Source organism: Diadema antillarum, unplaced genomic scaffold (assembly GCF_040938485.1).
Source record: "Diadema antillarum isolate AM-2024a unplaced genomic scaffold, OU_Dant_1.0 scf00000184, whole genome shotgun sequence".
Lineage (NCBI taxonomy): Eukaryota > Metazoa > Echinodermata > Echinoidea > Diadematoida > Diadematidae > Diadema > Diadema antillarum.
The window spans coordinates 324,405-336,685 of record NW_027271073.1 but is presented as its reverse complement, the minus strand read 5'-3'; the positions used below and the strand labels follow the sequence as shown (position 1 = coordinate 336,685).

Sequence of the window (12,281 nt, the reverse complement as noted above, 5' to 3'; positions counted from 1 at the left end):
CTTCCTTCGGTACTGGACTCGACGATCGCGAATTGAACCTCTGGCAAAATTGTGGGAAATCCCGATTTGCAAAAATTTAGACTGGTGAAATAAAAGGCGTATACAAGGGAGTAATGGGATTCTTTGAAATGACAGGTCCGATGCTACATAACTGATACATGTATTGGATCTTAAGGATGAACCACATCATTTATCACCTCATTGATTGTTATGTTCAAATGAATTTTTACTTAATGAAATACGATGCTAGAAGTGGAGACATCTCTCTCTGTCAAGGGTTCTAGATCTGTGCCTCAGTGTGGGACCCAAGAAAAATCACAAATCAAAACTTGAAACCGTGCAATGCAGAGCAGCGAGATACAAGATTTGTCTGATAGGACCCCAGTAGAACCAGGGGGGGGGGGGGGGGGGAGGGGTGTTTCATAAAGCTGTTTTTAAAGTTACGAACGACTTAAAGGACAAGTCCATCTTCATATACATGTGGATTGAGTGAATGCAACAATGTTAGTAGAACACATCATTGAAAGTTTGGGGGAAATCCGACAATCCGTTCAAAAGTTATGAATTTTTAAAGTATCTGCGCAATCACTGCTGGATGGGAAGACTACTACAGTATATTATGTCACATGCATACAACGATATAAGGAAAATAAAAAGAGAATTTCACAAAACTTTACTTTTTGAATACAGTAAAAATTTCCTTGACTTTTTTTTTCAACATTTCATATCTTCTGGTCACTTCACAAAAACTTGTACATGAAAATTAGAAATTGTTATCAGTGTAACATCAACCAAATCAACTTAAGCACCCATTTTCCATCTTGTTTTCCTTCCAGGTGAATGTATCCTGTACCAATTTTGTAGACGGAAACACGGCAGTGGGAGGGGTCGAAGGCGACTTCTTGATGGGAAAGACCGTCATCTGAGATCTTCAGAATCAGGGACATCAGTGTGGAGAGGAGATGCTGAAAACCTGGCCAATCAGAAGGAGTGTAGCAAAGGCTTGGCCAATCAGAATCAGCAAAGCAAAGACTTGGAAAGGAATCATTTGAATGCATTTGATGCTCAATACTTTGGAAACCTTGGGGATGGGGATAGAGGATGTGACAGAGTTACTGTGGAAGCGAATATATGTCATGAGAGTAGAACACATGGTACACAAACACCTCAAATGGATGAAAGTGATTTGAGTGCAATAGATGATCAGTATTTTCAAGATGTAAAAAGCAGAAGTGGTGCCCCTGCCCACTCAACTACATCAAGCCAGGACAAAAAATCAAAGAAAACTGCCCGGCCTGGAAGAACTCTTCGTGGACATTTCATGTTTGGAGACATTAACCCAAAATATTTTGATGACATCAACTCAAGTTTTGTGTATGAAGATGCCTCCCTAGACAGATCCAGTGATAACAATTTAAAAGAGTTTGATCGCCAATATTTCGGAGATGCTAATGAAACTGCTCATGGAGTTCAGAAAGCTCCTGTCACATTCATTGATACAGATCAATCAGAAGAGAAGATATTCAGTCAGTTTCTCTCACAACAGAAGACCTCAGGAAGAAGAGACCCCAGTCTCTCGAGTCTATCAAGAACCCAGGAAGAGTCAAGCAAGGTCTGGCCAGCTCATGACATGCCAATAGACTATCAGCAGATTTCAGGAGAAGAATTTAAAGACCACAGGGAGGTACATCTCGTCACTGAACCAACAGTTGATGAAGTCTTTCTGGACAGCTTGCCCCCAGAACTGCGGGGAAAGTTAAAGGCTCAGCAGCAGTGGGAGGAGGCCAAAGAAGAGCTGAGGATTGGTCACCACAATGTAGAGGACCTAGAGGAGAGTGTGGTGTCTGCTCTTAAAAAAGTTAAGAAGAAGAGGAAGAAGGTTGTTAAACCACTCTGGGGTAGGGAGAGAAAGGTGTTTGGCACTGAAGATATTACTGTTCCTGTGAGTAGAGCAACATGCTCAGGCTGTGGAGCTCAGCTACACTGCCAGGATATGTCTTGGCCTGGATTCGTGCCCAGTGAAAAGTTCAAAGAGCTCAATCTTGCTAAGAATATTAGCAGTGCAATATGCCAAAGATGCTGGTATCTTATCCACAGTCATACTGCCTTGAACGTGAATATTTCTGGAGACACCTACTCTGATATTACCCGAACCATTCACAAGAACCACAAGGCCCTGGTTGTACTCATGGTAGACCTGTTAGACTTCCCTTGTAGCATAATAAAGGACCTCAAGACTCAAGTAGGGCCATGGAGACCCATTGTCATCATTGGAAATAAGTTTGATGTGCTTCCCAAAGATGAGCCGAAATATGCTTATCGTATCAAGGAGCAGCTGGCTGCAGCATGTGTTGAGATGGGTGTGTGTGATGCAGACAAAGTGAATTATGTAGGACTGATCAGCGCCAAGACAGGCTATGGTGTTGAAGAGCTCATTACCAAACTCATTTCTCTGAGACCAAGCAAGGGGGACATCTATCTCTTAGGTAAGTACTGGTATGATACAGACATCCAACATCACATGATATTACTCTGTGTTACACTTTGATCTTTCACTGTCACACGTACACATGAGACCTTTCATACATGTATGTTTTTTGATCACTTATAATTTAGACAAGTAAAGTATTTTGTAAGAATAATACATTTCTGACTGATTGATTGATGAAGGCTTATAGACCCAAAGTGAATCAGTCTCACATTTGTACCATGAAGTAACATGCTGTAATGTGATAGATACCAGTAATTTGAAATGATCTAACATGGACCTAAATCCTCAGAATTGTTCATCTTAAAAATGGAATAGTTGCATAACAGACTTCTCTCCTGATGAAGATACAATTGTAGTCGTAATTTTGGACGACTAACCGAAACAAGTATTTTGCCTAGAGTGTGGTTAGATTTATAAGTTGATATACAGCTTCCAGAAGCAGAGTAAAGGGAAGTACTGCATGTGTGTGTTATTAAAACTGAAATTAGTGAAGAATCACATTGGTATAATGGCAACTATAATTTCCATTGACAGTTCATTTTGTGACAGTAGATTTCTTCCCCATGATTCCTCCACATGGAATCCACACTTTATTGCAAGTTTTTATGTTTTAGTGAATAGCAGTTCCTACAGTATCACAGAGTGAGGAGATGAACATGATCTTTTTTTCCAAATGTGAGGAGATGCAGATACCTCCATGAGTGGATTCTTCATGTTTGATTTCGGATTGTCCTTGTAACAGGCACAGCCAATGTGGGCAAATCAACCCTGTTCAACCGATTCCTGGAATCTGACTTGTGTCAGGGGAAAGCATCCAGACATATTGGCCGTGCCACCATCTCTCGCTGGCCTGGGACCACCATCAACCTGCTCCGCTTCCCTCTCCTTAACCCCACCCAGGAGAAGCTAGCTCTGAGGGGGAGGAGACTCCATGAAGAGAGAGAGGCGAGGCAGAAAGAGGAGAAGCTGAGGAGGATGGAGAAAGAGAGAATCAGTCGTGGGATGGAGAAGGATGAGATAGAGTTTCCTCGTAATGCTTACTTGACAGGTAAGAGCAGCGACAATTACTTTGATAACTTCCTCTTACATTAACACAAACATGAACCTAACCCATCTTTGTAGACTTGTTTTCGTCCCTTATTGCAAACCGTGAGCAGAGGCCTCTATCTACCACCAGTACAGGCATCAGACCACTCTGAAACATATTACTCTGTAGTAGGCATGTGAACCATGTACAAAGTAGATACCAGTACCCACCTGCTTTATATCATTATAACTGAAGCAGAATCCACAATCAGCAAGATTTTCGAAATACATAGGTGGCAAGAAATGTTTCATGTTGGTTCTGGGAATCTGACGAAAGTTCCACACACAACATTTGTAGATGAAGATATGTTGCTGCATTAGTTTCCCAATTTTTAAGACCAGTTGTTGAGTATTGAAGTGATAAATTGTTATGTTAATGTTATTTTTTGTGATTGTTACCTTGTATGTATGTGTTTACAGGGCCCCCTGGAAAACAGTACTTGATTACTGACGGGGCCACCCTGTATAGATAAAACGAAATAATAATAATAATAATAATAATAAAGTATTCACGTGTCCATGTGTGAGGATCTTGATGGGGAGGACATCAAGTGACCGATGATATATACTCGACTTCCTCAAGTTTGTGAAAACAATCTTGTGATGTAGTTTGAAAGCAGCAGTTATCTCTGTTCAATTTGCATTGTTTAGTGGCATTGTATTTACATCATGCATAAATCTAGAAGGTCAATGGTTGGAAGCTTTGAAATTAGGGATGTTTTAATGAAGTTACCTTTTGTTAGATTATGTAATAGAAACCTGCCATATTGAAAACATTTGTAAAATAGACCTTACTTTACTGGAAGAGCCATTTCCACAGTCCAGCCCCTCCAAGAATATGTTTCTTTACCAATTGTAGGTAGTGTGGAAAGAACTTTTGAGAGTAAATCGATGGAAGTGAATGAAGCAGCTCTACCTGAGGACAGAGATCCTTTCAGCCTTGCATTGAAAACTCCATCCCTTGAACGAGACAGGACCAAGAGATCAGTAGACAGATCTAGCTCAAGCACACCAGTGCTGTCATTATATACACCAGAAGAGCTGAGCAGGACTCAGTGGTTCTTTGACACACCAGGAGTTATCTACGAAGATCAGGTGACTCTCTACATCCTTATCATGTTTGCTTTATTTTGTGTATCATGACAGATGCAGCGTCTGGAGAAGAGGTGGTACTGGTAGGCTCTTGTCTACCACTTGTGTTGTTTCTTTTCCTTTGATACTGTTACTTGTCTATACAGAGAAGATATTTTCACCTGCATTTCTGAAGGAAGTACTGTTACTATGATGAAAACATTGATGGCTTATGCGTGTCGAAATATCCCAAACAAATTCCTGGCTGGTACTGTCATGAAGTCTTGCTGTGTTTTGTTCAAGGTATAGTAGTCTGTACCAAAGCAACAATGTACTTTTAAGAACTTTGTTAAGTGGCTTAGGAGTAAAAAATGACTGATTCTGTTTCATATCAGATGTTGGTGAGAGTGGATTTCTTATACTGGACATAAAGTATCAGTGCTTTGTCAGTTGGTAAAATGTTTAACTACAAGACAAAATGCAATGAATACACTGTAAGTGATGAACTTAACTTGTGCAAGCATGTTAGGTCTATAGAAATTCGTATAACAATGCTGAAGTTAAAGCCCAAATTTTGTTATGAGAGAAGTTTTTGATCAGTATAAGCTATGCCTGTAAAAGAATCAAGTTATCAAGTTTGACTATAAACTTCCTTAGAACCTTGCAATGCATCTTTTGAACCTTGCAATACATCTTTTGGCATGTTTCAAATTTGTTGAACAAGTCTCTCTCTATTGACCCCCCCCCCCCCCAAAAAAAAAAAAGAAGAAGAAAAAGAAGCGAGCAAGCAAGCAAGCAAGCAAGCTTACTAAGCCTGTAAACTTGGCATGAAGCATCACTGTAACCTAATCGTAGTGATATCCATGTTCACTTCTAACTTCCTTGACACAGGAGTTTGGATAAAACTTGAACAAACCTCATGCATCATTCAGATGCAAGTTTCTTCACTTTGTCTCCCTCTACAAATTAAATTTGTTAAGATCGCAACTGCTGATCTGTAAATTAACAAACATGTCGGAAAAAAGGAACCAGCGGGACTCGAACCTGTCATCTACTGCTTTCCGGGCAGCGACACTACCACCAGGCTGTCCCTGGTTGCCGGCAGTGACACGATGAACATGGAACAAATACCCAAGCTCCGAAATTCCGACATTGTTATGTTAATTTTTAATGTTAATTGTTTGTTAATTTACAGATCAGCAGTTGCGATCTTAACAAATTTAATTTGTAGAGGGAGACAAAGTGAAGAAACTTGCATCTGAACCTTCACCCCTCTGAATAATATCTTTCTTTCACTCATGCATCATGTTGTTCATTCATACTTGTTGTTCTTAGGTCTTGACCCTGTTGACTGTAGGAGAACTGAAATCTGTGGTTCCACAGAAGAGCATCCTACCCCGGTCCTTTGTACTCCGACCCGGTCAATCATTCTTCTTGGGTGGTCTTGGTAGGCTAGACTACTTAGAGGTAGGTGTCCACTCACATGAAGAAATTTGTCAAAATTTACCTTCAATCCTTCTTTGAATAGCATGTTCCACGAAAGTAAATAGTTGTGTACTTTGCCAAATAGATTTTTATTTTGCTATGCCTCAAGCACCCTGGAAGTGGCGCTGGAGGCATTATTTTCAATGCAGAGGAGAGGAAAAAAATTAAATGTAACATGAACATATGAAAAGACAAAAGCAAAAACAAATTAAGGTCAAATTATGGTAGCGAGGGCACTGATGATACATTGATAGTCATCAATTACAAATGGAGACAAAGAAGTAAAAAAATATAATGCTATACCTTATTGTTAACACAAATATACATGGTCTGTCCTGGTTGATAGATTTTTATATGTTGACCATTGTATTGTACTGTAGTATGTATTTCATGTGTAACTCACAAGCTTTTTACATTTCTACATTTTCCATCTTCTTGGTTCAACTTTAATCGAACTTGGAAGGAATCTTTCTTATGAATGGGGTTACAAAGTTATTGAATGCTGCAAGTCCATGTCAGGCCAAAGTCCAAAAACTGTCATCAATGTAACTTAAAAAGATCTTTTTCTTCCAGATCCAGAAATAATACAACCAGATTAAAACAACAACAGCAACAAAAACAACAAAAGAATTCAATGATTAATGCTTCAGAGAAATGGTTGTATTAGGGGTATGCAGACTTAGTTGAAGTCTTTGTGTATCTTACATTGGAGTACACAAGGAAGGCTTCGAACTACTGAGTATGCCCAACAAGAGGCACTGCACTGGTAATACATATATCTTCTCCTGAGCATACACTATACCTGTGTGGGGAAAAAAGTAAAATTCATGTCAGTTGAAGGGGTGGTGTAGTGATGAAATTAATCCTGTCATATTCTACATTATGCATTCTTATCAGATTTAGCTGGAATCATGGTTTGATATAGAAAATGCAGGAATATGAAAAGGTAACTGCTGTAGTGTTGGGGCCCTAGGTCAAGGCTACCCATCTGAGTTTGTTGGCAAGAAAGCATGTTTGGTTTATTTGTTGTTGATATTCTCCCAGACAAATGCTATGAGTAAGAAATACATTTTTGAGTTATCAGCCATTCTGCACTGATTTTGGATAGTATGTGCCAAATTTTGTGACGATGTTACAACTTAATTTTTGCTTGTGTTGTCTTTCAGGGAAAGCAGTCTTCATATTTCACTGTCTTCTCCCATAAGGCACTTCCCATCAAGGTAATGGACACTGATAAGGCTGACAGTGTGTATGCTGAGAAGGCTGGTGAAAAATACTTCGTGGTAAGTGGGATAGAGGAATAGTATGTACTCAGAGAATGCTGGAGAAAAGTTCTTGTGGTAAGTGTGATGGGGCCACGGTGTGTAATAAGAGATGGTTAGAGAAGAGTACTGTGTGGTATTGCAGTGTGGTAGAATGACAGTGTGTACACAGAGAAGGCTGGAGAAAACACTGTGTGGTAAGTGTGATAGAGTGATAGTGTGTACTCAGAGAAGGCTGGAGAAAACACTGTGTGGTAAGTGTGATTGAGTGATAGTGTGTACACAGAGAAGGCTGAAAAACACTGTGTGGTAAGTATGGTAGAATGACAGTGTGTACACAGAGAAGGCTGGAGAAAACACTGTGTGGTAAGTGTGATAGAGTGGTAGTGTGTACACAGAGAAGGCTGGAGAAAACACTGTGTGGTAAGTGTGCTAATGTGATATTATGTACTCAGAGAAAGCTGGATTGAAGTACTCTGTGCTAGGTGTGATGGTTCAACAGTATGTATTTAGAGAAGGCCAGAGAAGAGTACAGTGTTGTAAGTGTGATAGTGTGTACATAGAGAAGGCTGAAGAACACTGGTATTCCAGTGTGATCAAGTGATAATGTGTACACAGAGAAGGCTGAAGAAAACACTGTGTGGTAAGTGTCATAATGCAGGGGCAGATCCGGGAATTCCGTAAAGGGGAGGCGCCATTACAAAATTGAAGGGTTGTGTATACACTCCCCATTTTTTCTTTTTATTTCTTTTGTTTTAACAAAAAAAATAGAGGAGGATCCGCTACTGATAATGTGATAGTATGACTCAGAGAAAGCAGGATTGAAGTACTCTGTGGTAAGTGTGATGCAGCGACTGTGCATGCTCAAGAGAAGGCCAGAAACGATACTGCCAGGTGTTAACCCATTGAGGACGAGTCCCGAATATACTTGAGCAGGTGCCTATGAGAAATGCTTGTTGTAGCAAAATCAAACTGTCCTTAGCAGGTTACAGTGTAATAGAGACAGTCTGTACACAGTGAAAGTTGGCGGAAAAACATTGTGATAATCGTGATAGTGTGTTCACACAAAAAGCTGGAGAAGAGAACTTTGTGCTAAGTGTGCTGGAGGAGCGCTAGCGCAGCTCTGAAAATTTGTTATCTACATTTTGTTGCAACATTTGGTAGGTACAGTGAAAATACTGTGTATTTAGTGTACTAAAGTGATGGTTAGTAGACATAGAAGACTGGAGAAAAGTCCTTTGTGGTAAGAAGTGTTGAATTGACAGTCTATTTGCTAAGAGAAGAGTTCATAGTTGTTTGTGGTATGAATAGGAAATATCGAAATGATAATGTATGTTCGGGATGGTAGCTTGAATGTTCAGAGTAGTAGAAGTGGTGATCGAGTATTAAAGCATGTCTCTGCAGAGAAACCGATCTGCTGCTTAAAAAAAAAAAGAAATATGATAGGATTATGAGACAAGGAACGTGATTTTTCTATGTGACTCAGTACTAGTGGAAACTTGGAAGGTTTTGAATTTGAGGAATGTATGACCCGTATCTGTGTAAATTGACCGAAAATGATTTAATGGTGAAATATTTGAGAACACATCAGGATAATGATTTATGCCCATCAAGCAATGTTAAAATAACACAACCCTTCGATACTCTAATCTGCTGTGATATTGTGTAGTAATGAGTGGAGGTTACAGGTTGTATGATAGTAACCTAGAGAGCTCAATGTAAAATGTGAAATTTAGAAATACACAAACTATGTTTTAAAGCTGCAGATCCCAGCCGTTTCAGTGAAACAGAAGTAGTAGAATAACTTTCAATTTTATGAAGACATGTTCTCTGTGTTACCAAATTGAGTACTCATTTTATGTCATAGACCCTTATATTAGAATGTTTCTAATGCTTATATCAACATTATCTCAGGTGCCTGAAGGAGGTAAGGAACGAATGCAGGGCTTTCCACCTCTCCGATCCAGGGAGTTCTCTCTTACTGGAATAGGGCAACATAAAAGTGTTGCTGACATCCTTTTCTCTTCTGTTGGTAAGTTTCTTGTCAAAAGAGGTCAATAGTCTTGTTTCATGTTTTTTATGCCTCCACCATGAAGTGTCGCCGGAGGCATTATGTTTTCGGGTTGTCCGTCTGTCCGTCCGTCTGTCCGTCCGTAATCAATTTTTGTGGACAGCGTAATCAAATGATGGTTTTAGGTATCCTAATGAAACTTGGCATATGTATGTATGAGTATGAGTGGGCGAAGTTTTGCCTATCAACTTTTAGATGCTCATGCTCAGGGTCAAAGGTCAAAAGGTCAAGGTCAAATGCTCAAAATCTCACTATTTCCCCCGTATCTATGCAATGCCTGGAGGTATTTTCCTTAAACTTAGTGTATATATGAACTACCAAATAAAGATTCACCAGAGAAAGTTTTGGGTCATGAAGTCAAAGGTCAAAGGTCAAGTGAAAATGTTAAAATTTCACTTTTTCTTCATATCTCACAAATATTTCAAGGTATCTTCATGGAACTTAGTACATATGCATGTACTAACTGGCAGTACTCATGTAGGGAATTTAGGGGTCGTGGGTCAAAGTTCAAGGTCAACTCATTAAAATGTCACTATTTCCCTCTTATGTGTGCAATGCCTGCAGGATTTTTCTTGAAACTTTAGTGTTCGCATGTATTACCCAATAGAGATTCTCTTGGAAGTTTCTTGCCAAAAGGTCAAAGGTCAAGTGAAAGTGCTAAATTTCATTTCTTCCTTAGACTTATAAAAGGGTCACAAGTCAGGTACAAATCCTCAAATCCCCAATTACCTCCACTCTTAGACAGTATAGCAATTCATCCAATTAAACCAAGCTCAAGGAAAGTGAACATTCAACACATTTAATTGTGACAAACCTGTCATTTTAATAAGGTATGTATATTGTATGAGCAAACCATGTGGTGTTACCTGTTACCCTTCATATGAAATTGTCATAATCATTGCTATTAGATTTGACAAATTCTAAATAAAGCTGTCATGTATATAGTCATGTTCGTAAACATTTCTACCAGACTGTGATTATACTATATTGAAAGATACCCTGCATGAAATAGTGTAAAATGCATAAAACAGTGAAATAAAGAGAGAATCCTCTTACAGGATACAGTGAGATACCTACAGTAGATGTCCTTATATTGAAGGCCTTTTTTGAAATTTACATGGTGTAGCATTGTTGTCATTCATTATGATATTTCTCCAGATTCTAATGATTTGATTAGTTTTACCCAGTTTCCAAATATTCGTGGTGACTTCCACAGCAAATAGAATGCTACATACAATCTAATTATTTTGTCCAGGCTGGGTAGCTGTGACTGCTAACAAAGACATGGATGTTCTCCTGAGGGCATTCACCCCTGGTGGGCAGGGCTGCCTGATGCGATCTCCTTCCCTCATCCCATATGCCTTCAGCCTGCGTGGTGCCAGGCGCTCCAAGAAGTCACCATTCTATGACATCAGCAAACACAAGCTTCTCTTTCACTGGCGATGAAGAGGTAGAGGGGAGCTGGAATGACATTGTTCTGGAATACAGTGTAATGTATGAATGTCTGTGAGTTATGGATTGGATGCACAAATCTAGATCAGCTTGATAATCAAGTTGGTCTTTTTTGTTGTTGTTGGGTTGCTTACCCTCATTATACTGTACATCACTATAGTTTGATGTTTATTCTTGCCTATAGGAAGGAAAATGTAAAATACATGACTTTGTGAAATAAGACAAAGTGTTGGTAAAACCTACTCCACTGAGAATATTCCTATTCATTCTGTAAGCTAATCAACTTAAAAGACGAGGCAGTTGTTACTTGCGTTGATCCTGTAAGAGTTTTTTGTGTAATTCATTTTTGTTTTTTCTGTGCAATAGGTTTTGTTCTGTGTATCTGGGGATGCTACTGGCTTCAGTATTCACCAGTGCACACCACACACCTTGCATCTCATATGTAACTTTTGTAAGCTGTTCCTGTCTGCTTAGTCATAGTGAAAATGTGTTTGGAGTACACCACAATCAAAGGAACAACATATTGCCTGTCTTTTAATAGACTTCTCACAAAAATTCTTCCTGCATGCATGGCACGACATATCATACTCGAGGGAGACACTTTTTTCAGTAGTTAATTGCATGTGACCATCCTGCAGGAAGAAGTATGTTTTGTAGACTTGAAGATGAAAAGATCTGTGCTGAGATGGAGATTAATCACACAAAGTGCTCTCATGAGCAATTTGCCAAATGTCAGTAGTCAACACAAGGCTGGAAGCAAATATCTTTTCCCTGAAGTGTTACGTGGCTGCTGCATTTTGAAGGATATTGGTGTGGCATTTTGATCCCTTGGTATTTAACTGACATGACTGCTAGTGATCACTACTCAGATTGTGTTCATATATGCTAAATCATTGAGCACCGACTGGTATGGGCTGTAAGGTTTAAAGAATAAACATCCTCTTGGTATTATAGTACTTTGTTATTCATTTGTGACAACCACTTTATGTCATGGACACTCTATGGATGTAAGGTACCCACAGACAGGATAACAGGATTTTTGTTGTTTATTCATGTAGTCATCAAATCATCTACCAAGTCAACATTCTCAAACAAAAAAGTTTCTTTCAAATGTCAACACAGTTTGTTTCAGATAGTTTCTTTTTCAGCTCACCTGAGCTAAAAGCTCAAGTGGGTAAACTGTGGTCTTTCATCGTCCGTTGTCTGTTTTGTGTTGTGTGTCATGAGTCTCGAGTTTTGTGTCTAGTTTACAAGTTTTTACCTGATATCATACGACAGATTTTCACTGAATTTAGCAAGTAACATTCCTAGGAATATTGAACAATTATCTCCTCTAGACCCAGAAGTGATAGAGCTAAGTTAA

General features: G+C 39.2%; 1 protein-coding gene across 1 annotated transcript; it reads left to right on the top strand.

Moving 5' to 3' along the window:
• The first annotated feature begins 1,171 nt into the window (after nt 1-1,171).
• On the top strand, nt 1,172-10,912 carry LOC139723270 (nitric oxide-associated protein 1-like). Its single transcript, XM_071634527.1, has 7 exons — nt 1,172-2,486; nt 3,234-3,539; nt 4,437-4,672; nt 5,984-6,115; nt 7,300-7,416; nt 9,310-9,427; nt 10,722-10,912. Exons 1-7 carry the CDS (start codon nt 1,172-1,174, stop codon nt 10,910-10,912), a joined length of 2,415 nt encoding a protein of 804 aa, XP_071490628.1.
• Nucleotides 10,913-12,281: the final 1,369 nt, after the last annotated feature.

Bases quoted from the DNA above. Each gene is read 5' to 3' on its own strand.
- LOC139723270 (XM_071634527.1), top strand. From the start codon at position 1,172: ATGGATGAAAGTGATTTGAGTGCAATAGATGATCAGTATTTTCAAGAT. The intron at 7,417-9,309 runs GTAAGTGGGATA...ACATTATCTCAG, and splicing joins CTGGTGAAAAATACTTCGTG to GTGCCTGAAGGAGGTAAGGA. The intron at 9,428-10,721 runs GTAAGTTTCTTG...TATTTTGTCCAG, and splicing joins CATCCTTTTCTCTTCTGTTG to GCTGGGTAGCTGTGACTGCT.